Source organism: Aedes aegypti, chromosome 3 (assembly GCF_002204515.2).
Source record: "Aedes aegypti strain LVP_AGWG chromosome 3, AaegL5.0 Primary Assembly, whole genome shotgun sequence".
Taxonomy (NCBI): Eukaryota; Metazoa; Arthropoda; class Insecta; order Diptera; family Culicidae; genus Aedes; species Aedes aegypti.
In genome coordinates this window covers 162,438,977-162,462,255 of record NC_035109.1, presented here as the reverse complement: position 1 = coordinate 162,462,255, position 23,279 = coordinate 162,438,977, and the positions used below count along the sequence as shown (strand labels likewise).

The following is a 23,279-nucleotide window of genomic DNA, read 5'->3' as shown; positions in this document are numbered from 1 at the left end:
AGATAGAAGATAGAAGATAGAAGATAGAAGATAGAAATAGAAGATAGAAGATAGAAGATAGAAGATAGAAGATAGAAGATAGAAGATAGAAGATAGAAGATAGAAGATAGAAGATAGAAGATAGAAGATAGAAGATAGAAGATAGAAGATAGAAGATAGAAGATAGAAGATAGAAGATAGAAGATAGAAGATAGAAGATAGAAGATAGAAGATAGAAGATAGAAGATAGAAGATAGAAGATAGAAGATAGAAGATAGAAGATAGAAGATAGAAGATAGAAGATAGAAGATAGAAGATAGAAGATAGAAGATAGAAGATAGAGATAGAAGATAGAAGATAGAAGATAGAAGATAGAAGATAGAAGATAGAAGATAGAAGATAGAAGATAGAAGATAGAAGATAGAAGATAGAAGATAGAAAGATAGAAGATAGAAGATAGAAAAAGATAGAAGATAGAAGATAGAAGATAGAAGATAGAAGATAGAAGATAGAAGATAGAAGATAGAAGATAGAAGATAGAAGATAGAAGATAGAAGATAGAAGATAGAAGATAGAAGATGGAAGATAGAAGATAGAAGATAGAAGATAGAAGATAGAAGATAGAAGATAGAAGATAGAAGATAGAAGATAGAAGAAGAAGATAGAAATCACTACAATTTTCATTTCCCTCGATGAAACATTTTAAAAATTCACTAGAATACTATATCTACCGAATGTTGAATGCAGAGTTGATAGTATTTTTCGTTATTAACGACTCTAAACACACCGTGCCCACATTTCCCACTGCAGGCGCTTATGTTGGCAACAAACAACAGCAATCGATCCGCTGACGGCATGGAATCATGACTGGTTTGGTCATGATTTAATTGAGTTATCACTTCGTTTGGATAGCTAACCAGGTTTAGACAGCCTTCCGATCCGTGTTCGACCGAATATCAGTGGGAAATCTGTCTCCCAAAGGCTCATCTTCGCAAATTGATGGCGCATTCATGCGGGACTTCCATTTTGATCGCACATTCAGGCGTTTGCCAATCCATCCTCTGGATGTCCAAATGGAGGAGGTCTTTGAATGCGTGCTGCGGTCATTGACAATCTTGAGCCGTCGTTACGCATGGTTGAGGGGCTGGCGGCTTTTAGGATACGCATTGGTGAACATTGCTCGGCTGCCATCGAATGGAATGCTTTCATGTTGGTGGTGGTGTAAATGAACTTGGCATATGTTTTTATTAGAAATTAATTGACTGTAAATTTCAATCAGATTCTCCATTGGCCTGGCAATCAATGTAGGCTTCAAACTGCACCGCAGTCACTCATTTGCGAGTTAGTTATGGCTCTCCCACATGAAGTCAACTGCAGGTGCGCTTATATCAATAAATGGATGTTTATCTGACGGTATGATGGCAGCTTTGGAGTGTATGGTATTTATTATTAAAATTTTCATTAGGGTTGAAATGGCGTGAAATTGCTGCGATGATTAGAAAATGTATCTGCTTTGAACCCGTAGTCAGCTGAAGTAAGTTCGGATAGTATGTCAGGTTATGAAAGTTAACTCAGAGTAATTGAATGCTGTATTTCATTAGAATAAACTATTGAAGCAGAACAGGAAATGTGTTGCAATTGGGCGTAAGCATTATTGAAACTGGTCACATTTTAGCTTGTTTTGCTTTAACCATTTAGGTCATCATAATAACCATTATGCAGTTTCACGTGACATTATATAAGCAATATATTTGCAAAAGGTCAGTCATGTTTTGTATTTGGGATATATACGCAGATTACAGTACAGAAACCGCTTACCGTTTAATGCTACTCTATATGAGAATATTTTATTTATATTCAACTTCTTATAACTGTGCACGTCTATTCTTCGTGCTAAAACTCCAAGCTAGTATCATTGATTTTCCAATGGGGAAGCGATGATATTCACAGAAATTAGCAAAATAGAAACACGTAGTGCCATTGCGAACTTGGACATGAATTACGCTATTTATAACCCGAAACAAACATCGTCACAGCAATGAAGACTTCAATGCAAGGCGATGCCCGGTGGCAACGATCGATCACATCTGGAAGAAGACTACTGTCAGCCACCCTGCACCTGCCGTCCGTAAAGTTAAGCGAATGGATGTACTGCATTCCCGTTTCGTTTCTTACTGACATAGTTTGGTGTTGCTCCTTTGCGCGGCTATAATTTCGCCAGGTGCACATCAGATCCAACTCCAAACTAAACAGTGCAGTCGCTGACACCACTCCACTGGATGTGGCCACTTATGTCGCGTCGCTAGTACGTAGCACAGTTTACTTATTCGGTTTCTCGCTTCATTCAAGGTACCCCCACTGCAAATCAGCCGTTTTCCGTTTCGAATGTAGATTACAGCTGAGGGTGGTGTTTCTGACGCTGTCAAAGACACCATATTTGAAGATCGTCATTTCAGAAATTTTAATTTTACAGCGCTTCCTGCGGCAAAGTTTCGAACTAACATTTACCGCCAATATATGAGCTAAATTTTAAGAAAATTTTCGTCCGATGACACCATTTCATAAAAAAATCACGTTTGAGAGGTCTACTGAATTAAGTTCACGTTATCGACCTTTCGAAATACTGTGCATTGCACGACTATGTATGTTGAAATTTTCTTTATTATTTCTAGAATAATTGAAAAAAATGTTTTTTGTTTTTTTTTTATTATCTAAGGGTGGTGAGGGTAAATTGGACAGGCGGAATAAAGTGAAAAGTTTTTGATTTAGCCATTTTACTATCAATTTATTATATTATATTCTATGAAAAATAAACAATTGAACATTAATTTGACAATATGTCTCGCAACTTCAGAATGTTGTCCTTTAATGGAAGGAAACACACCCAAGTAACAATTCTACAGCAATTTGGCATTCGTGTGGATTAATAAAAGTTTTATGACAGTTACGCGAACGCTATGATAGCTAGAGGCGACATTTAACGTTGCTAGAAGATGATATTTTGTAAATCAGCTCTTAGTTGTTTTCAAAACCTCTCAGAGACAAACTATAATGTTAAAATTTTGTGGCTACAAAACCAGCTTTATTGCAGCATATACATAATACCTCAATTAAACTGCATATGGTGGCTGCATGACACTTATTTGTGACGGCTATGATAAAAGATTGATATAATACACCTTGTTGTCATAAAAGCTGCTTTTAAACTGATTGACTTGCACTTGAATCTTGATAACTTACCTTATTAATACCACTGAAATCAGTGTTTGGGCTATTCATATGCATTGCGAACACTTATTCCTGACAAAAAAAAACGACAAACTAATGTCCTTTTTCATTGTTTCTGCGTATATTCTTCATAATAACATACCCAAACTGCAAACTTTGTTGAATGCTGCTTGGTTACCATGAAAAGCGAAAAAAAGCTGCATCATCTTCAATCAGCATTTTTCAAGGCAATTTTACATCCATAAATGCCGAATCATAACAATGTGCACTTATTTGTGTATTTATGATGACAAAACAGCATTTGTTGATGACAATCAATCAATTATGGTTCCGCCATATTAATTTCACTCCGGTTGCCACAATTTCACTTTTCAAATCATATTATCTCCATGAATTCGAGCATTTTATGCTAAGGTGTGATGATCAAACTGACTGAATATAGTTTAAAGCACAATTACTGCCCAATCTAACCAAGAAATGTTGAATATGTTTTATTCTTCACCTGGGGGTTTATTTTAGCAAATGCTAAATATCTCTAAATATACCACTTTCAGAGGGGGCACCCACAATTTCACTTCTTTTTTATCACATTTCACAGTAAATCTCACTCGGCACTAAATATTTGAGCACTAAATCCAAATTTATCACTTTGAATATAAATCAATACGAAATTTATTATCACAGATGTGTTTTCAATCTTATTTTGTTTTGTTTACGTTGTAATAAGTCCGGCAAGATCGACGTTATGATAAAATCATATTCGAGATGATGCGACATTATAGTTACCATAAATGCTATTTTGCTTTATTCGTGTGACATAATTATACACTTCATAGCCTCTTTCGGAGTGGGCCAACTAGTCACGTTATAATGTACAAGAGGTTTTGGGGAATGCGATGAAGGCGACAGTGCCTTGACTGTGGTTTTATGGGCGTTTATTTATAGCACCCTGGAAGTAAATCGTAAAACTAAAATTGTTACTTGGGCAACTAACTGGAATTGAAACAACTAACTGAACCGAAGAAATAATTGAAAGCTGTCAAAAAAATGATTGTATCCGGCACTTTAATCAATTCCTGCGTCAGAATGCATAATCTCTGTAACTTTATACTGCATTTATGCCGATTTACTGAATTACTGAAATTACTCAGCTGTCGCTTATCTTAAGGTGCCCACTTCGCCCCCACTTCCCATACTAACTTAATTCGTGGCTCATGAAATCATGAAATCAGGGCTGCCAACTCTGTTGTTTTTTTTTTTAGACTTAAATGGTTGGTGCGTTCGTAATAATAGTCCGATATGAGAAAATGTTACCTCAAATAAAAGCTTGATATTATGTTTGATTGTTCCATAGCATAGCATAGCGTAGCATAGACTGACTGTACATGTCAATGGTTGCTACTCCGTGTTTGATCGGAACTGGTAAGAATTGCACTACGATCCAAATGAATAAGGGATGGGAGTTTCCGCTTACTCTCGAAGTGCAATTTTAGCAGATCTAATATTATTGATCAATAACGGCGCCGGCCAAGTCCTTACAGTCAGTTGGGATGGCGAAGGAATGTTAGTGTGTAATGATTGTTGCTTCCAGAGATCGAGAATACCTCTGCATCTCCACAATCACCACGGGAAGGGTGTTTATTAGTGAGGGAGGAAAAGATCTGAGAGTCACCTCTGGTCGCTGATGCAATCCATGGACAAGGGGGAAATATACGACTTATATTTAAAGCTAGTGTTGTATTTTTGTCTCGAGAAGTTTTTGGAAAAAATACGTCAACATCTATAATGTCGAACAATTCAAAAGACGTTTTTATTAATGACGAAAACTGAAAATTACATGTATATATTTTAAATTATATGAAACAGGAATAATGCCGACACTCGGGTTGCAGTGAAACATGATCCACCTTACAATATATTCTTTTCAGACACTGCAAGACTGTAAATTTCCAAAATTGAAAATCTCTCCGATAATATAAGAATTTTGTACCAGGAACTTCTAAGCCATGGAAATATTTGTAGTTTAAAGATCTTAGGAATAGCACGCTGCTTTTGGAAAGGTTTTACAAGTATTTCAAGAGTAAATTCGGAATCTATCATAGATCTATCAAGTCAATGTCACTTCAGGCCAGAAAATGAAACACGCGAATGTTGATGCAGTCTCAATTGTAAGCATAGGAACCAAACCCCTAAGCATTAGCTTCAAAACAAATTCCCTAAAGTTCCTTTTTCATGTCCCAATTTCGTGCTACACATTTTTGTCACGATACAGCCACACACATACGTCACACAACATTACACAACAACAGACAACACAGTAGAGGTACAAGACACTTCCATCAAACAGCGGCAATAAAGCTTTTCCTGGGGGAAAACGATACGGAAAATTGGACCAGAAAAATTAATTAACTCTGTAGCTGTGAGTCTTGTTCAAAACAACCGATGTGCGCCGGATATTAGTTCGGCCGCCGTTATGTTCCCAGAAGCTGAAACGGGACGACAAGGGCGGTGTGTTGACAATCGGTCGATGCCATGGTTGGAGCATGAAAAAAAAACAGCGTTTGTAGGAGAGAAGTCACTTGAAATTTGACTATGCTTTTGATACATGTGAAATTTACAGAATGACAATTCTGTTACAGATTAGTTCTCTTGTGTTTCAACAAATTTGACCTAAAACGAATGACAATGTCATCTGGAATCAAATGCTTGCATGAACTGAAAAAAAATGATGTATGATTCATGAACAAAAAGTCATTATATCAAAACATTTTATGAACCATTATCTCATGAAACCATGACTATTACTTATAAATTCATGACTGTAGTTACTATAAAGAAGAGCCTCATTCATGATTTTATGACTTCAATTAATCTAACAATGGCAGGTATCTTAATTCATTATTGCTTATATTTTCATAAACTGTGTTTATGATTTCAAATCATATGCTTCATCATTTCATGAACTTTTCATATCAATATTAGGAGTCATAAATGACAGGCAAGTAAACAAATGAATAGTGTTAATGTTCTTATGAATCTCATTTATGATTTCAGCATATACATTTCATGATTTTATGATTTAAATTGACACTTTTCATCACTAAAAATTGAAAAAGTAATGTACAGCTGGCATTGACTCATGATTTCATGGTCATTTAATATTTAACATAAAAAATACACGTTCCTCCTGAAATTATGATTCCTTTTGTTTGTTTAGAGCACCGGATTATCCGCATGCAATCTTTAGTTACGCTATTTTTCATAAACTGGAATTCCAACAACAACTTTCTCCTTCTTAAAACGCCTGCGATGCACGCAAAATCTCTCGAAAGGCGATAAACAGTGTAAGCAACAAATCACAGATATCGCCAAAACAAAACCGCATTCCCGCCTGCGCTGTTCGTCCAACTGAACTGACGATAGACTTGCGACAGTGAATAGATATGAAAGGGGTTCCCACCCGTTTTCGCCCACATTCCTTTCAAGGTTGTTCACGAAACCGAACAGTGCCAAGTTCTGGAAAGGTGCCGCGCGTTTCTGCACACACGCGCTGATCAGCTGAAAGCTGTTTTCCTCGTTTGTTTTGGCTTCACTCGTGCTGGCTGGTTGATTCGACAGTTTAGTGCAATAGAGTAAATGTACCGATGTAGATCCTAAAACGTTCAATCATACTTTTCTTTAACACAAATTCATACATAATTAAAATTTTCTTTATTCCTCAACAACGTTGTCAAAACATTATGTCAAAAAACATTTTCACTCACAAAAAATAATTATAGAATTATTTATTATTCCAACTTTCCAATTTCTGCCACCATATAATTTTCAAGGTCCTCAGAAAACAAAAAAATGTCACGGCTCTTCAAAACTGTTATCTTCTTCTTCGCAACGTTTTTTCAAACCCGAATGCGACATGACTGACACGATTTTTCCGGTTTTGGGGGTTTTGCATATTTGCTCGATAAAGGCGGCATCAAATTGAACTTGTTTATGTACCTATATATCGCAAAGGAATAATTGTGCTCTTGCTGTTAGCGCTAATAGATTTCAATTAGTTGAAAATACAAGCGAAATATTAGCGGTTGAATTATTTAACATTTTTTCCAATCATTCACCTTAGGATGGCTGCCCGAAAACGATCATAGTGGAGAGACAAAAACATTCAAGCAGTGTGTGAACTGTTGGCAGCGCAACGCCTGATGATATTGATGCTGCTGTTGCTTTGTGTTTTGGTTGACTGGCAGAATCGATGAACTGTGGTAAATTGTGGTCACAGTTCCCAAGCCTGGTTGCATACCTCTAGGCGTTTAACGCTATATGTAAATTTCTGACTTCGATTACAAAAATGGTCCCAGTTTGTAAAAATGGTATTTATGTTCTACTACAACTAGGCTGTCAAGGTTAAGTGATGAACTCATTATGGCTTCATTAAATAGTGATCGTAGAACAGATTGTTTGTGTGCTTCAAAAAAAAAAACGCTTAAATTTTATAAATTTCTAATATTTGCATATAAATCCTCAAATGTATATAATTCCAACTAAAATAGCTTTGACAAGAAGTGCCATACTAATACTCTTTATTTTTGCATTCGTTTTGCTTAACTGATTAACAGAAAATTTGTTATTTCGTTTAGTATGGTGTGGATCCCGCACTATCAAAGTTACCCGCATTATAAAAGTTACCCCGTTTTACGGTAGTCGAAAATGATCAAATATCTTATTATTTTGATTGCTTATTGTTCTCTCTTGTTTATTACACTAGCTTTTTTTTTCAATTTCGATTTATAATTATGGTACCTTCAAAGTGCTCTCGGGCATAAAAGAAAAATAAAAAATCCTTGTAATGTTTAGTTTTATAGCCTAAATTTGAAGACATAGTTTTCCGATCTATATCAGGCGATTCTTTTCTAATTAGGTCGCCAATAAAATTATATGTTCTATCAATTTTTGGTATCGTGATATTCTTTCATAGTTTACGGCTTACGTTGCGGCAAAGTGAAGTTATTCAGAAAGATCAAGCTGAGGTTGGTAGAATTGAATACCGTTGTTTCAAAATTATTTCTAATTGACAAATTTGACAACGTTTCAGAGTAAGAGTACTTACATACTTGTAAAACTATGAACGAATGCAAAAATGGTCGGTTGACATAGGCTCCCAGCTAATAACTGTAGAAATGCTCCTACAACAGCTGAGAAGCAAGTTTTATCACAGGTGAGTCGTAACGCCGGCAAGAAGAACAACATATTTGGTTAGTCTTTTGAAATAGTGTTTATGGAAACCGTGTACTGCGCAGCAATGAAAGGTCATCAAAAATGGAAGATTTGGCTTTCCGGGTAATGGTGCATTCCGGTAAATGGTTTTTCCGGGTAATGGTACATTCCGGTAAATGGTCTTCCGGTAAATTGCATTCCGGGTAATGGTATTCCGGGTAATGGTATAGAATCAATATTTAATTCAATGCCTCAATTTATACATGGCCAATAACGGCATCAGCCACGTCCTTGCAGTCAGGTGGGATTGGGGGAAGGAATTTTAGTGTGTAACCTTTGCTATTTGGAGACCGTGTTTACCTCTGCATCTCCACAAAGGTTACTGGGAAGGATGTTTGTTAATGGGGAGGATCGTTGGGTCACAGGATTTACTTTGATAAGCGATTAGACCATGATAAATAATTATTGGTGAGATATAAACATGCTTATATGTAAATATAATATTTTCATTTGATATAAACAATATCTATGTAGAGAAAAATTATGCCGACACTTGACGTGACGAACCTTTCAAAGTTTGCTGAATAAAGTGAACCTTTCGCAAGTCTACATTCGTAGTGTCGAACCATTCAAATCTTTTTTTAATTACAAAAATAATGGTAAAACTTTTTCCTTTTCTGTTTTGAAAAAAAAAAAAATATATAGACATAAATAATTTAAGAATCAGAGTTTATGTCGACACTCACAGTGACGAACCTTTCATAGTTTGTTGAAAAATCATATTAACGTCTCACCGTTGTGGCGCGGTAAATGGCTGGGCATGGCGTACCATTGGTACCTCGCGTACCTGCAGGAATAAAATAGACCCCTTTGTGCGGTCCTTAGCCTCTTGCCCAGCAACTCCTATCCCTACCTCCTCGTGGTACTGGCCGGGGTACGAGTAACCTTGGGGAAGATCGGGTAACCAAACCCCGGTGGGAACTTTGGTCGTATGCTGACAGGGAAGGGGGGGTTTGCTTTTGCAAACCTGGAGCGTCTGTACTCCACGTTAGGAGCGGCTCACAACAGCGTCTGTTCCCCATGTCAGGGGCGGCTGATCATCGTCCGAGTGCCAGAGAAGGACTCTAAGCTAAACTGCGCACTATGGCCCTCCGAACATTTAGGGGGAATGGTCCTCCGGAAATCTAGGGGGTTGGTGTCAGGCCCTGCGAGTCAGCCGTAAAAACACATCAGCACAGGAACGTCAACGAGAGAATACGGGCCGGAACAATCGGCAAAGACCACAGCGACGAAAATGGACTAGCGATTGGAAACTCGGTACGTGGAACTGCAAATCTCTCAACTTCATTGGAAGTACTCGCATACTCTCCGATGTACTGAAGACCCGCGGTTTCGACATCGTAGCGCTGCAGGAGGTGTGCTGGACAGGAGCATTGGTGCGAACGTTTAGAGGTAATCATACCATCTACCAGAGCTGCGGCAACAGCTTTTATAGTGATGGGTGATATGCAAAGGCGCGTGATCGGGTGGTGGCCGATCAATGAACGAATGTGCAAGTTAAGAATCAAAGGCCGATTCTTTAACTTCAGCATAATCAACGTGCATAGCCCACACTCCGGAAGCACTGATGATGACAAGGACGCATTTTACGCGCAGCTCGAACGCGAGTACGACCGCTGCCCAAGCCACGACGTCAAGATCATCATAGGAGATTTGAACGCTCAGGTTGGCCAGGAGGAGGAGTTCAGACCGACGATTGGAAAGTTCAGCGCCCACCGGCTGACGAACGAGAACGGCCTACGACTGATAGATTTTGCCGCCTCCAAGAACATAGCCATTCGTAGCACCTATTTCCAGCATAGCCTCCCGTATCGGTACACCTGGAGATCACCTCAGCAGACAGAATCGCAAATCGACCACGTTTTGATCGATGGACGGCACTTCTCCGACATAACCGACGTCAGAACCTATCGTGGCGCCAACATTGACTCCGACCACTACCTGGTGATGGTGAAACTGCGCCCAAAACTATCCGTCATCAACAATGTACGGTACCGACGCCCGCCCCGGTACAATCTCGAGCGGCTGAAACAACCGGATGTCGCCAATGCGTACGCGCAGCATCTTGAGGCAGCGTTGCCAGATGAGGGCGAGCTCGATAGGGCCCCTCTTGAGGACTGCTGGAGGACAGTCAAAGCAGCCATTAACGACGCTGCCGAAAGCGTTGTCGGATATGTGGAACGGAGCTCAAGAAACGATTGGTTCGACGAGGAGTGCCAAGAGGTTTTAGATGAGAAGAATGCAGCGCGGGCTGCAATGCTGCAGCATGGTACGCGGCAAAACGTGGAACGATACAGACTGAAGCGGAAACAGCAAACCCGCCTATTCCGGGACAAAAAGCGCCGCCTGGAACAGGTGGAATGCCAAGAGATGGAGTTGCTGTACCGTTCTCAAGAAACGCGGAAGTTCTATCAGAAGCTCAACACATCCCGCAAAGGCTTCGTGCCGCGAGCTGAGATGTGCCGGGATAAGGATGGGAGCATCTTGACGGACGGACGCGAGGTGATCGAAAGGTGGAAGCAGCACTACGATGAACACCTGAATGGCGCAGAGAACACAGGCACAGAAGGTCAGGACAGCGAAGGCGATGGCTACGTCAGCACAGCGGATAGCGGAAATCAACCAGCTCCCACGATGGGGAAAGTTAAGGATGCTATTCAACAGCTCAAGAACAACAAAGCCGCTGGCAAGGATGGTATCGGAGCCGAACTCATCAAGATGGGCCCGGACAGGTTGGCCGCTTGTCTGCATCGGCTGATAGTCAGAATCTGGGAAACGGAACAGCTACCGGAGGAGTGGAAGCAAGGCGTTATATGCCCTATCTACAAAAAGGGCGACAAACTGGAGTGTGAAAATTATCGTGCAATCACCATCCTAAACGCCGCCTATAAAGTGCTATCCCAGATCTCTTCCGTCGTCTATCACCTATAGCAAACGAGTTCGTGGGAAGTTATCAAGCAGGTTTCATCGACGGCCGCTCGACAACGGACCAGATCTTTTCCGTGCGGCAAATTCTCCAGAAATGCCGTGAGTACCAGGTCCCTACGCACCATTTGTTCATCGATTTCAAGGCGGCATCAACCGCATAGAGCTATGGAAAATCATGGACGAGAACAGCTTTCCCGGGAAGCTCACAAGATTGATCAGAGCAACGATGGACGGTGTGGAAAACTGCGTGAAGATCTCGGGCGAACAGTCCAGTTCGTTCGAGTCTCGGCGGGGACTACGACAGGGCGACGGACTTTCGTGCCTGTTGTTCAATATTGCGCTTGAAGGTGTCATGCGGAGAGCCGGACTTAACAGTCGAGGCACGATTTTTACGAGATCCGGACAATTTGTTTGCTTCGCGGACGACATGGATATTATTGGGAGAAAATTTGAAACGGTGGCAGATTTGTTCACCCGCCTGAAACGCGAAGCATGAAGAGTCGGGCTAATGGTGAATGCGTCGAAAACAAAGTACATGCTGGTTGGCGGAACTGAGCGCGACAGGACCTGCCTAGGAAGCAGTGTTACGATAGACGGGGATACCTTCGAGGTGGTGGACGAGTTCGTCTACCTCGGATCCTTGTTGACGGCTGACAACAATGTTAGTCGGGAAATACGAAGGCGCATCATCAGTGGAAGTCGTGCCTACTATGGGCTCCAGAAGAAACTGCGGTCAAGAAAGATTCACCCCCGCACCAAATGCACGATGTACAAAACGCTCATAAGACCGGTAGTCCTCTATGGACATGAGGCGTGGACTATGCTCGAGGAGGACTTGCAAGCTCTTGGGGTTTTCGAACGCCGAGTGCTAAGGACGATCTTCGGCGGCGTGCAGGAGAACGGCGTGGGGCGGCGAAGGATGAACCACGAGCTCGCTCAACTCTACGGCGAACCCAGTATCGTGAAGGTAGCTAAAGCTGGAAGGATACGCTGGGCAGGGCATGTTGCAAGAATGCCGGACAACAACCCTGTAAAGATGGTGTTCGCCACGAATCCGGTCGGAACAAGAAGGCGTGGGGCGCAGCGAGCTAGGTGGATTGATCAGGTACACCAGGACCTGGAGAGCGTGGGTCACAGTCGAGGATGGAGAGAAGCGGCCATGAACCGAGGGAATTGGCGAAATATTGTTGGCGAGGCTTTATCAAGATTACTGATGTAAAGCCAAATAAGTAAGTAAAGTAAGTAGTCTCACCGTTGTAACGATTAAACGTGCAGTCATACATATTTTATAGATTAGAAATAGTAGCATGAAACGAGCTCACCAATTGATCCGTCATCCTTGAGCAGCAACAATCCACATTCAGCTTCACTAGTTTACTCGGCTATATAAAAGCACTCAGAGAAAATAGGCGCGCGACCCGAGAGGGAAAACAATTGACGACAGCTCGGGCTTCGTGACGCACTGTCCAGGAGCAAGCGTCAACGTCGAAAGATCAAAAAGACCTAATCAAACGCGGCACTTTTCACTTTCACTCGACCGACGCGTGACATGTTTGATCCTGCCCTCATTGCCGGCCCTCGCAGGAGCAAGCGTCATAGTCGAAGGATCAAACACAACTCGTGTTATCATATTTTACTCATATGAAAAGAAATAAACTCGATTAGTTTGACAGTCGTAACGATTAAATGTGCGATCATACATATTTTACAGATTTGAAATAACAGCATGAAACGAGCTCACCAATTGATCATTCATCCCTTATTGAGCAGCCCTAACCCACTTTCAGCATACTGACTCAGCATAGGAACGAACGAAGTGCAAACCGAGAAAAAAAAAAAAAGGAAAATCACTTCGGACACGTGCAAGCGAACTCGATCGCTTGGGCCATTGTACCGTACTCTCAAAAATAAAACTTAAATTTTACATAACACAAAAACCTCATTTTTATTATTTTTTAAGTTTTCACCATGGAGCCTTGATATCAAATATATGTGTGAGACAAAGTGGATATATTTTTAATTACCATTTTTTTATGAACAACTATTGGAAGATTTTGATTTTAAATTTTTGTCAAAATTGATACGTTTTTATGATATTAGAATCCTAAAATTTTGCTGAACCAAAATGATCATTATAACCACTTTTCTAAGAGCAGCCATATGCGAATTATTTGAAGTTTATTGCAAAAAATTATTAATAAAATATTAAAAGAGGCCATATTTTATAAATTATTCACGATCCTCCATTAAAAAAAAACAATAATTCGATACAGAGAAAAATGACCTATACTCTCGATAATTGATTGTTCTTAATGGAATATCATGAATAACTTACGAAAATAGCCTCTTTTATTAATTAACTAGCTTACCCTATTTAGCTAGCTACGTACCAACGGAATTTAAAAAGAAAAACTATGCATGACCTTTCTACTATGAAGTAGTAGACCTAACGATATTGTATCTGTGTTAGAATGTAAAATAAAAACTTAAGCTAGGAAATTTATTTTTCAATAGCTGTGAAAGTGATCTGAGAACGCATAACAGCTCAGACACCGTCCCAAAGAAGATGTACAGTCACCCTACAGTTAAAGATCAACTGAGGGATATTTTTTGGAATAACATAGGATTTTAAATCATGGTGACGCTACACAAAATAAAATAACATCACTGGTGGTGCAGAATACAGTTGTTGTCGGGATTACAACTCAAACTTCGCGATTTTTAATGAAAATGTGACGATTTTGATTGAAATCGTTGTCTATCCAACAGCCGTGGATTAGTGGTAGAAGAAGATCCTTTTTACAGATCAAATCGACTCATATTATGAATCAAAACACTATAACAAATATTTATCGGTAAATGGCGTGTAAGTGAATGCATACGTGCTGGCGTTTGTTTCGGAATCGTCTTATCTTTGATTGATAACTGTGGTACCTATGGTTTTCATTCTCCCAATTATCAATCAACGCTTTTAGGAATACGATTACATCTTATTTCCAACGGACTTAAAAATTTGCCCAAGCATTATATAATTGATAAATTAACGTAATTGAAATGTTTTCTGAGTAATTCCAGCTCTGTTTGATGAGACATTCTCCGTTTAATCCAACTCTGATCCATATCTATGTGGTGTCTGCAAAGCGTCTGAACTTTTGCTAGTACTTTACTTATTTGAGCTGCTGTTATAAGGCTCTAAACTCAAATAATTAGAGTTCAATATGCTGTTACAGTGTTTCTTTTTTTGCTAGAGAATGCAATAGAAAATTCTCGAATATTCGTTGTTGTAGTACTCTATGATTTATGTCGTAGAGCTCAATGAAGCATTTTGGTGAAACATTTTTAAGCGTTACTGAAAGACAGACAAGTCTGGGATTTTATATGTATGATAGCTGTTGATGTGCTCAATAATTGTAATGTTCTAGCGGTTATTCAAATAGACTGTTGTAGTGCCCTGTAGCTCTTAACACTTCAGTCGTCGCGCTGTTGTATTTTGTACAACACTGTAGAAAAACATCGCTGTTTATTCACAACAGCAGCGTTGTCGCTCTGACGGTGGCAAACCGCGCGACGACTGGAAGATTAATTAAACTTTTCGATGAAACATGTCAAACCAGTTCTTACAGACAAGCTACTCTTGAATTTTATTTATATGATATCCACATTTTCTGTCGATGTCTGTAATTTCTGAAAACGTTTTCCTGCAATAAAAATTAATGTGAAAAATATATCCTGAAAAAAATAAATAAATTTGGTGCATATCCATCTTATTCATATTTATCTTGCTTCTGAAAAAAAGCTCGGTAACATTCCTTGAATTGGGAAGAACAATGCTCCTGAATATTCTAAAATGTTCTGCTGAACAACTGTTGTAGAGCTCTATTATTTGCAGTAGTAATGTTCTAACATTTAAGTTTATTTGTTCAGCAAAACTGTTGTAGTGTTTTGAAATTTCTGTAGTAGCTCTCAATGAAACTTTTCGATGAAACATTACAAAGCGTTACTGACAGACCGCTCTGGGATTTCATATATAGTAGGGGTTCTGCTAAACCGCACCAAGTGCCAAAAACTTTATTCAGGGATATTTAACTTTGAAGTCGTATCGTGTACTAGGGTAACGTATATAACTTGGACATTCATATAATTTGGACAGGCTAGTCGTTGTATGCTCATTTCCAATGAGATGGTGAGGAATATATGTACGGGAAATCATGTATTGCATTATTAATACACTATGCTGCTTATTAATGATGACCATTCCCATAACAATTACAAATTGGCTTCATAAATATCAAAATTGTAAATTGTATCAACAGAACATCTGTGAAACCTACGAATGCAAGAGGATGTACATTTCATGAACATACATTAAATGCAATAATAGCGCTCAGAATTGGCATTCATAAAAAGTTTAAAAGTGGCAACATGATAAAATATGTCTAAAATTTAAGCTAAGTTCATCTAAAATCTTAACATGAGTATATAAGGCATAAATCAGGTGATGTCCAAAATATATTATGGTTTTTGTTCAGTTGATATAATTTAGCCATCTGATGAAACACACTGGAATGTTACATGCATGCATACTTGCAGGCGTTTTTCGTGTATCTGATGATATTTGCTTGCATTACATGAAATTATTGATTATCAGTAATATACACATCCGATAAGCGAAAAAATGCATAAGTCACATGTAAACTCCTAAAATTTTATGATATGATCGTCTTTTTAAGAAACCATTGCATGGATATTGAGATAACGCCCCTGTCCAAATTATATTCACATGAGGGTGTCCAAAATGTATATTTGGTGTCCGAAATGTATAACAGACAGGTCGCCAAAAAACGCTATTTTGGAAGCTAATACTACAGTTTGTAAGCTTTTGCTCCCCAGAAACTCAAAGTACAATGGGACATAAAGCATGTAAGTAACATTAGGTAATAAAATATTAGTATATAATGCAGTTAATCAATCGCCGTTTACAGACATATCCTTAGCCTGTCCAAAATACATAATTTACCCTAGTTGATCGTGGACGACTAATTTTATTTTTTATCGCTCACATGTGACTAACATGGGGCCTTCCTTAGCCGAGTGGTTAGAGTCCGCGGCTACAAAGCAAAGCCATGCTGAAGGTGTCTGGGCTCGATTCCCGGTTGATCCAGGATCTTTTCATAATGGAAATTTCCTTGACTTCCGTGGGCATAGAGTATCATCGTACCTGCCACATATATACGATATGCGAATTCGAAAATGGCAACTTTGACAAAGAAAGCTCTTAGTTAAAAACTGTGGAAGTGCTCATAAGAACAAAAGATGAGACGCAAGCTCTGTCCCAGTGAGGACGTTAATGCCAAGAAGAAGAAGGTTTGGAAAGCTTGGGAATATGGTCGAAATGGTTCCGGAGTTATTCAGAATTGTCTTGGTTCTACAAAAATTGGTCAAAACCATTCATTCAACGGATACCTCAAGACCATGATCAACTAGAGTTAAGTAGATCAAGGACTATCTGGTAGAAGCAAACTGAAATGGGAACTTTGCCATTACGTGACGCTTTTAACATTTTCTTCAATATTGTATATGTATCTCAAAATTATGATCAGCTAGAATGCTGGTGTTCTCGGCAAAGTTGTTTAGCAGATCAAGAACAATCTGGCAATAACGAATCATTTAGAGAATTTATCCACTGGGTGGTGCTAGTAACAAATTTTCTTCAATCTTCGATACCTCGAAATCCTGATAAGCTAGAAGGTTGGTGCCTTCGACGAAGTTGTTCTGCAGATCAAAAGTTTTTTGACAGTGGAATATCCAATTGAAAATTCATCGCCTTGAAAAACTGTGTTCAATGTTGTATGTCGAGTCTTGAGGAGCTTGAATGTCGGCGTCTTAGAAAAAAATGTTCAGCAGATCAAGGGCCATCTGGCAATAAAAAAATTGATAATGAATTCATTTGTTAGATGGCGCTTGTAACAAATTCTCTTCTATATTCTGTATTTTGAGATCCTAATAAGCAAATTTTTGACTCTCTTTCCAATTGTTAGATTTTTTCTATGAAAGTTAAACACATACATGGTTAATGGAGACTCTTTACTGTACGATCTTGTATGATCTAAGCTAGTATTGTGATTGACGTAAATTCAAGAATGGTCACAGTTCACCCTTTACGACTATTTTAGAAGCACAATGTGTCTCATCCACCATGTGAAATAAAATAACGCATTTCGATTAACCATTGCCTATCGCCCTATTAATAAACTTCCGATACAATGAGTACCACTTAACATCGCATGTACCGACGATGAATAACAAATGATGACAGGAAAAAAGCAGTTTAAGGCACACATTAAAAGGCAACCCCCAACCGGTCATGGCAGCGACCCTTGGCGTTGTCCTGTTATTGAAGGTCGAGTTTAATTTTGTATTAATGAACAATTTAAAAACAGAGCGACACCATTCCGTCGTCATCGTCGTCGCCGTCGTCATTTGGTTTCGTTTCGACACATTGGGATTGGTTCTGTGAATCGAGAACTCTCCTCGAGCGAGGGGGAATGACGACAACCATGACGTCGACGCCTCACCTGTTCGAAATACATTTTTAATTATAAAACATATTAATTATGCAAAGTATAGATTGGAAACAGACACATCCAGCTGATTGATGTGGTATGGCCAATCTGTGTGCAGGGGATTCGGCTGCTCTTATGGGTTGGATTGCATTCAAATCGGTCGCAAGTAGGTAGAGCTTCGCATAGGGGAGCAGTCAGTACTGATGGTGGAAGAATCAAGCAATTTTTATATCTGATATTAGCATTGGCGTAATTGGGGGGCTGGGGGCAAGAAGGACATCTTAAAATATATCATGGTTTATGAGCACAATTTCAAAAGATTTTCCCAGTGTAAGGGAAAGCTACCCTCTAATTCTAAATGATGTAATCGATGGGATTTTGAAAAATATATAATACATGTCGGTTTGAAATTTTTCACAATGCCCCCTCTTATGAGGTGTTTTAACATGGTACGGGGCAAATGTGCCACTTATATGGGGCAAGAAAACCACCAGAATAAAATGCAACAAATCTTATATATTATTATTTTCTCAACATTCTAGGGCAAGTGCAGGTAATAAATGCCGTAAAGAAGTTAACTTTATAGGGGTAACCAATTTCACATAAAGCACTGATAAAAATGACAATAAAATATAAAATATAAAATATAAAATGATGATTCAACTACAAAACATTAATTAGATGATATTAAAATTTTTAATTTTCCTGGCAATCAAACAGATTTTATGAAGCTTTAAATAGTTATGTGAATAATATATTGTTCTAATGTCCACACTATTTTATTTATGAATGAATAGATTGAAAGTTTGATAGGTTCAGTAGAAATCAAAACATAGTTGATTCTTGGACACTTAGTAAAACTTTCTGTATACAAGCCAGTCTTTAAATATATATTACACATTGTGTAACCTCCTTATGCAAACGCCTGACGCTACCGACGAGCAGCCATCAGCTGCTGTAGGAAAAGCATTTGCATGTGTGCCTATGAGTGATGAATCCACACACGTGCAAGAGGTAGCTGTATATTGAAAAATAATTAATTATGCAAAACTCGATCAATGAACATCGGTAATTGAAATTTTAATCAATGCTTCCAGCCGCAAATTTCACCCACATTTTAATTTATGTGTCTCTCTGTTTCTCTTCTCTCTTTACCTTCCAGAATCGGCACATGGTGTTCGATTCAATAGTGCGTCCATAAATTCCGTCACCATTTCGTCGACAGTGGTGAAACGAAGGCCAGCGCCGCAAATCACGGTAGCGAGCGCCCCACAAGTCCTATCGCCGAAGCGTCTGTGTACGACTCCGCTGGCCGGTGGAGCGACGATTCCGGCCTTAGGTACCTGTCTGGTTTCTGCCCATCCACCGGCTTCGGCTGCAGCCGCCGCAGCCGCCGCAGCACTGTTGCAACATCACCAAGCCCAGGCGGCCCAACATCACCAATTTCAGCAACAGCAGCAACAACAACAGCAACAACATCAACAGCAGCAGCAACAGGCTCGGCTTCAGAACCAACATCACCAGCTGCTAGAGTCGACCGGCGTAACCGTACCGACTTCCGTGCATCAGCAGCAGCTAGTGTCACTTCCGCTAGCCATCAGCAGCAACAGCCCGCAACCAATGTTCACATCACCGATCGTTGCCCAGTCTAATCCGGCTGTCAGTACGCAGTCCATCAACGGATCGTTGAACGTGAACGCGGCCAACAACAACCACAACCTCGGACAAACGCAGAACAGTCTCGGCAGTGCGACGAAAATGGACAACTCGATGGGACAGATGACCCCGATGGCCCCGCTGGCCCTCTCGCAGAGCATGGATTCGGTCAACACAGCCAGCAATGAAGAAGAGGTAAGTGTGGTTAAAAGATTGTGTATTTTTTTTATTTTTGAAATGTGACGGTTCAAAATGAACGTTGTGCGATGTTGAAGTACTGTCATTGTTAAATAGTTTCATGTATACCTCAGACAAAAGAATCCAATAAGTAACGCGACTTTCATATGAATCCCCGAAAATATGCCACCGATAGAACTGTAACATACGCAGAACAATATAGTTAACAGGTCGAGGCGACAAATTTTTGCCTGTCTAGTGCTAGTAGTGACCAAAACTACATCACATAGTTATTCAAAACCAGGACGTTAAGCAACAATTTGTCGTTTCGATTGAGTTGTTCATATATGGCCCTCTGTTAATTTTCAACTTCTATTCATTTCTCTCATCGCTCGCTTGCGATTCCATCCAACATATTCTTTCATTACTATCCTTACTCCCTTCCGCTTTGAGTAGTATCTCTTTCACAAAAAAAGCCAATAAATTGATCATTAAGGTAGATTTGAAATGTTGGAAAATCATATTAATCGATCCCAGGGCCGGATATGGCTGTCGGGTGGCCGGGTCAGATTGCATAATAAGGGCCTCAACACAAAATTCATTTTATTTTTCATTCCACAATTCGGAGTATTAAATTCAAGTATTAAATTGTATGTTTGGTCAAAAAATATGGAAAGAGCACTTTTTGATTCTTCCAATTCTTATGTCACTCAAGCCAAGAAAAACAAATTCTCTAGGCAAAATGCACCAATTTTCGACTCTGGTAGTCATTTAAATAATATGATGGACAAGTTTGTATGGATCGGAATTCTCGTTGGTCAAAAATGAATGCTTTTCCTCTGGTAGATATCCTAGCAGAATTGTGGAGAAATGAGGCTATTTTGAATGGAATCTTGAATACCGCGAACAAGGGTAATTATCAAAAATTCAACAATTTGGGTATCAGACGGGCCAGTTCTTATCGAGTTCATTATAGTCCATTGGCATTGCTTAGATAGTTTCTGGCGCTCAACATTATAATCACTTCAAATGATTCCGTACACAAAACGAACCATATGCATTTTCGTTGAATAGTTTGTTTAGGTTATAATGTCCTGTGCATTAAATGTTAATTTAGAATTAATCACATCTCTCTTTTTTTCAAAAGCATCACAGTTCTCATAGTTTTCCGTCCTGTCACTGCAGAGTATGCATATATCTTTTCAAATTTGATTGCTTTTAGGGAAACTGGCATTCGCAGAAACTAAACAAGGGATCTGATCGTTATCCAGCTAGTATTATATAATTTTAAATAAAACTTTAAATAGACAGTCCCCACTAGCCGCGTTAGTGACTTTTAACGTTTTGCTCTAAATCGTTGCAAAATATTTTTTGACATGAAGTTAATGAGCTATTTATCTAAATACACCCGATTTGGTTTTTGCACAGGGGATGCGTACCGTACATTTATTCCCATCGAAATTTACAATCGTGATGGCACCGAACATTCAAAGTATTTCTCCGTTATCAATTAGGCTAGAACACACCATAAACATAAGTTTCACAAACTTTTTCATCAACCGAACCTTGTAATGCCTTGTTCGTACGTTCATCGATCGTTTAACTGAAGTTTAAATGAATCGCGATGTAAAAAAGATGTCCAATAGGAACAACTTGTTTACTTTCAATTTTATTATTTTTTACAGTATTACCTAGACTTAAAATTATAGTCAAATTATCAATAATGTTAAAAGTGAAAAGTACGAACAAAACCCAATTAGAATAACAGTGAAATTAGGATTTAAATGGTGAGCACAATCAGACTGTCAGGATACTGGTACAGTCCAGATTTTGATTCATCAAGGTAATAGGGAAAGAGCTTAAAATATTTACTCGCTTCCGTTTCACAAAAAAACTTCTGTCAACACTTTTTATAGAATATTATAAATGCTTGATAGGGATTTTGAAATTCTGATGAGTAATCCGAGTCTGATCCATCCATAATAATAGTTGCACCATTATAAGTCTATAGAAAACAAAAAAAAAATGCATCATTTTGAGTCCAAAGGACAAAACTTTATGTTTACAATAAGGTGGGGCAATCGTTTAACATTAGTTGAATAATCAATATTTCCAGAATAACTATAACAGTTGAAAAGAAATAATTACCATACATACCATACAGTGAACCTTTAACATATAAACTACAATTGTGCTGAAGAAACTTGTGTCAAAATGTTTGCTAATTTTAATCAAAACTATTACAGTATTGATTGTTTAAACGAACTTTTGGCCCACCTGCTCAAAACTAGTGTTGGGTAGAAGTGCGTATACAAATTCTTTTTGCTTTAGAAAGTTTTTACATACATACATAAAGAATGTATGTTTAACAAAATCACCTTTATGCGAATGTATGTTTAACAAAATCGCCGTTATGCGATGCTTATATGTTCAAAGTTTCACGTATAAGATGTTGCGAAAAGGATTTATACATACAAAAGTGGAGGCGATATACGTGCATTTCAATGCAAAATAACATGCAATACAAGTGTGCAAATTTTATTGCGTATTAATCTGTACCCTTATGCGACTTTATTTGACAGCTGCTACGGATTGATCCGACTTACCTTGTACGAGTATACGAGACGAAACGTAATGGACGTATGACTCATAAGAGCGGGAGTGATACGATTTGTTTAAATAAACGACTATGTTCGTTGACTGTTATGCGATTTCTGGATGTCTGGGTTATTACTGAAACTTATTTGCATGTAGCATGTGGGGGAGTTGCTATTATCAATCATGGGCGTATAAAGCATCATTTTTTTGTCATTTGAAACTAAAGTTTTTGAAACTTTAAGTGTTTCTGTTGAAACATGGCTTGGTAGATATACTTTCATAGCTGCCTGTTTGCTTTTTAATGCAATGAACAGCAAGTAAATTTGCTTCAAACGGAATTGCGAAAACTGACAATAAGTTTTTTTTTGTCATTGGTGACTTTAATGCAAAACATCGCTCATGGAATAATTTGCAAATCAATTCAAACGGTAGAATTTCATTTGATGATTGCTCTTCAGGATATTTCTCAATTCAATACCCTGATAGCCCTACTTCTTTTTCCTCCTCTAGAAACTCTTCTACGATTGATTTAGTATTCACCGACTCTAGTCAGCTTCGGGGCCGACTGGTTCTACTGGCCTTATATCTTTTATCTTATTAGGCCAGTAGAATTATACAATATTTTCTGACTTACCTGAGTTACATCAGTGTCATTTGTAGTAGATTGCAAAAAAAGTTGGATAAGTTTTCTTCATACTTGCAAAACTGAAAGATTTCTCCTAATGCTTTCAAAACTTAACTAACAATTTTTCCACATAAACCAAGAGCTGTTTATTTGAAACCTTCAAGTTGACATGTTATTATGATCAGAGGGGTTCCAATAAATTGTTCAGATGAAGGGGAGTATCCAGGGCTCATGCTCGATAAAAAAATAACTTA

The 23,279-nt window shown here is 38.7% G+C and overlaps 1 protein-coding gene across 5 annotated transcripts in view; it reads left to right on the top strand.

Annotated features, from left to right (window-relative positions):
- LOC110679566 (protein couch potato) overlaps positions 1 to 23,279 on the top strand; it is a 592,279-nt gene that overhangs the window by 143,301 nt on the left and 425,699 nt on the right. For all 5 annotated transcript variants that reach the window (XR_002502595.1, XM_021854566.1, XM_021854567.1 and 2 more), the window contains one exon: positions 19,132 to 19,820. Coding sequence is in view for 4 of the 5 variants with exons in the window: in XM_021854566.1 (XP_021710258.1) it covers positions 19,590 to 19,820 (231 nt within the window). In the remaining variant the exon portion in view is untranslated. The remainder of the gene's footprint in view (positions 1 to 19,131; positions 19,821 to 23,279) is intronic.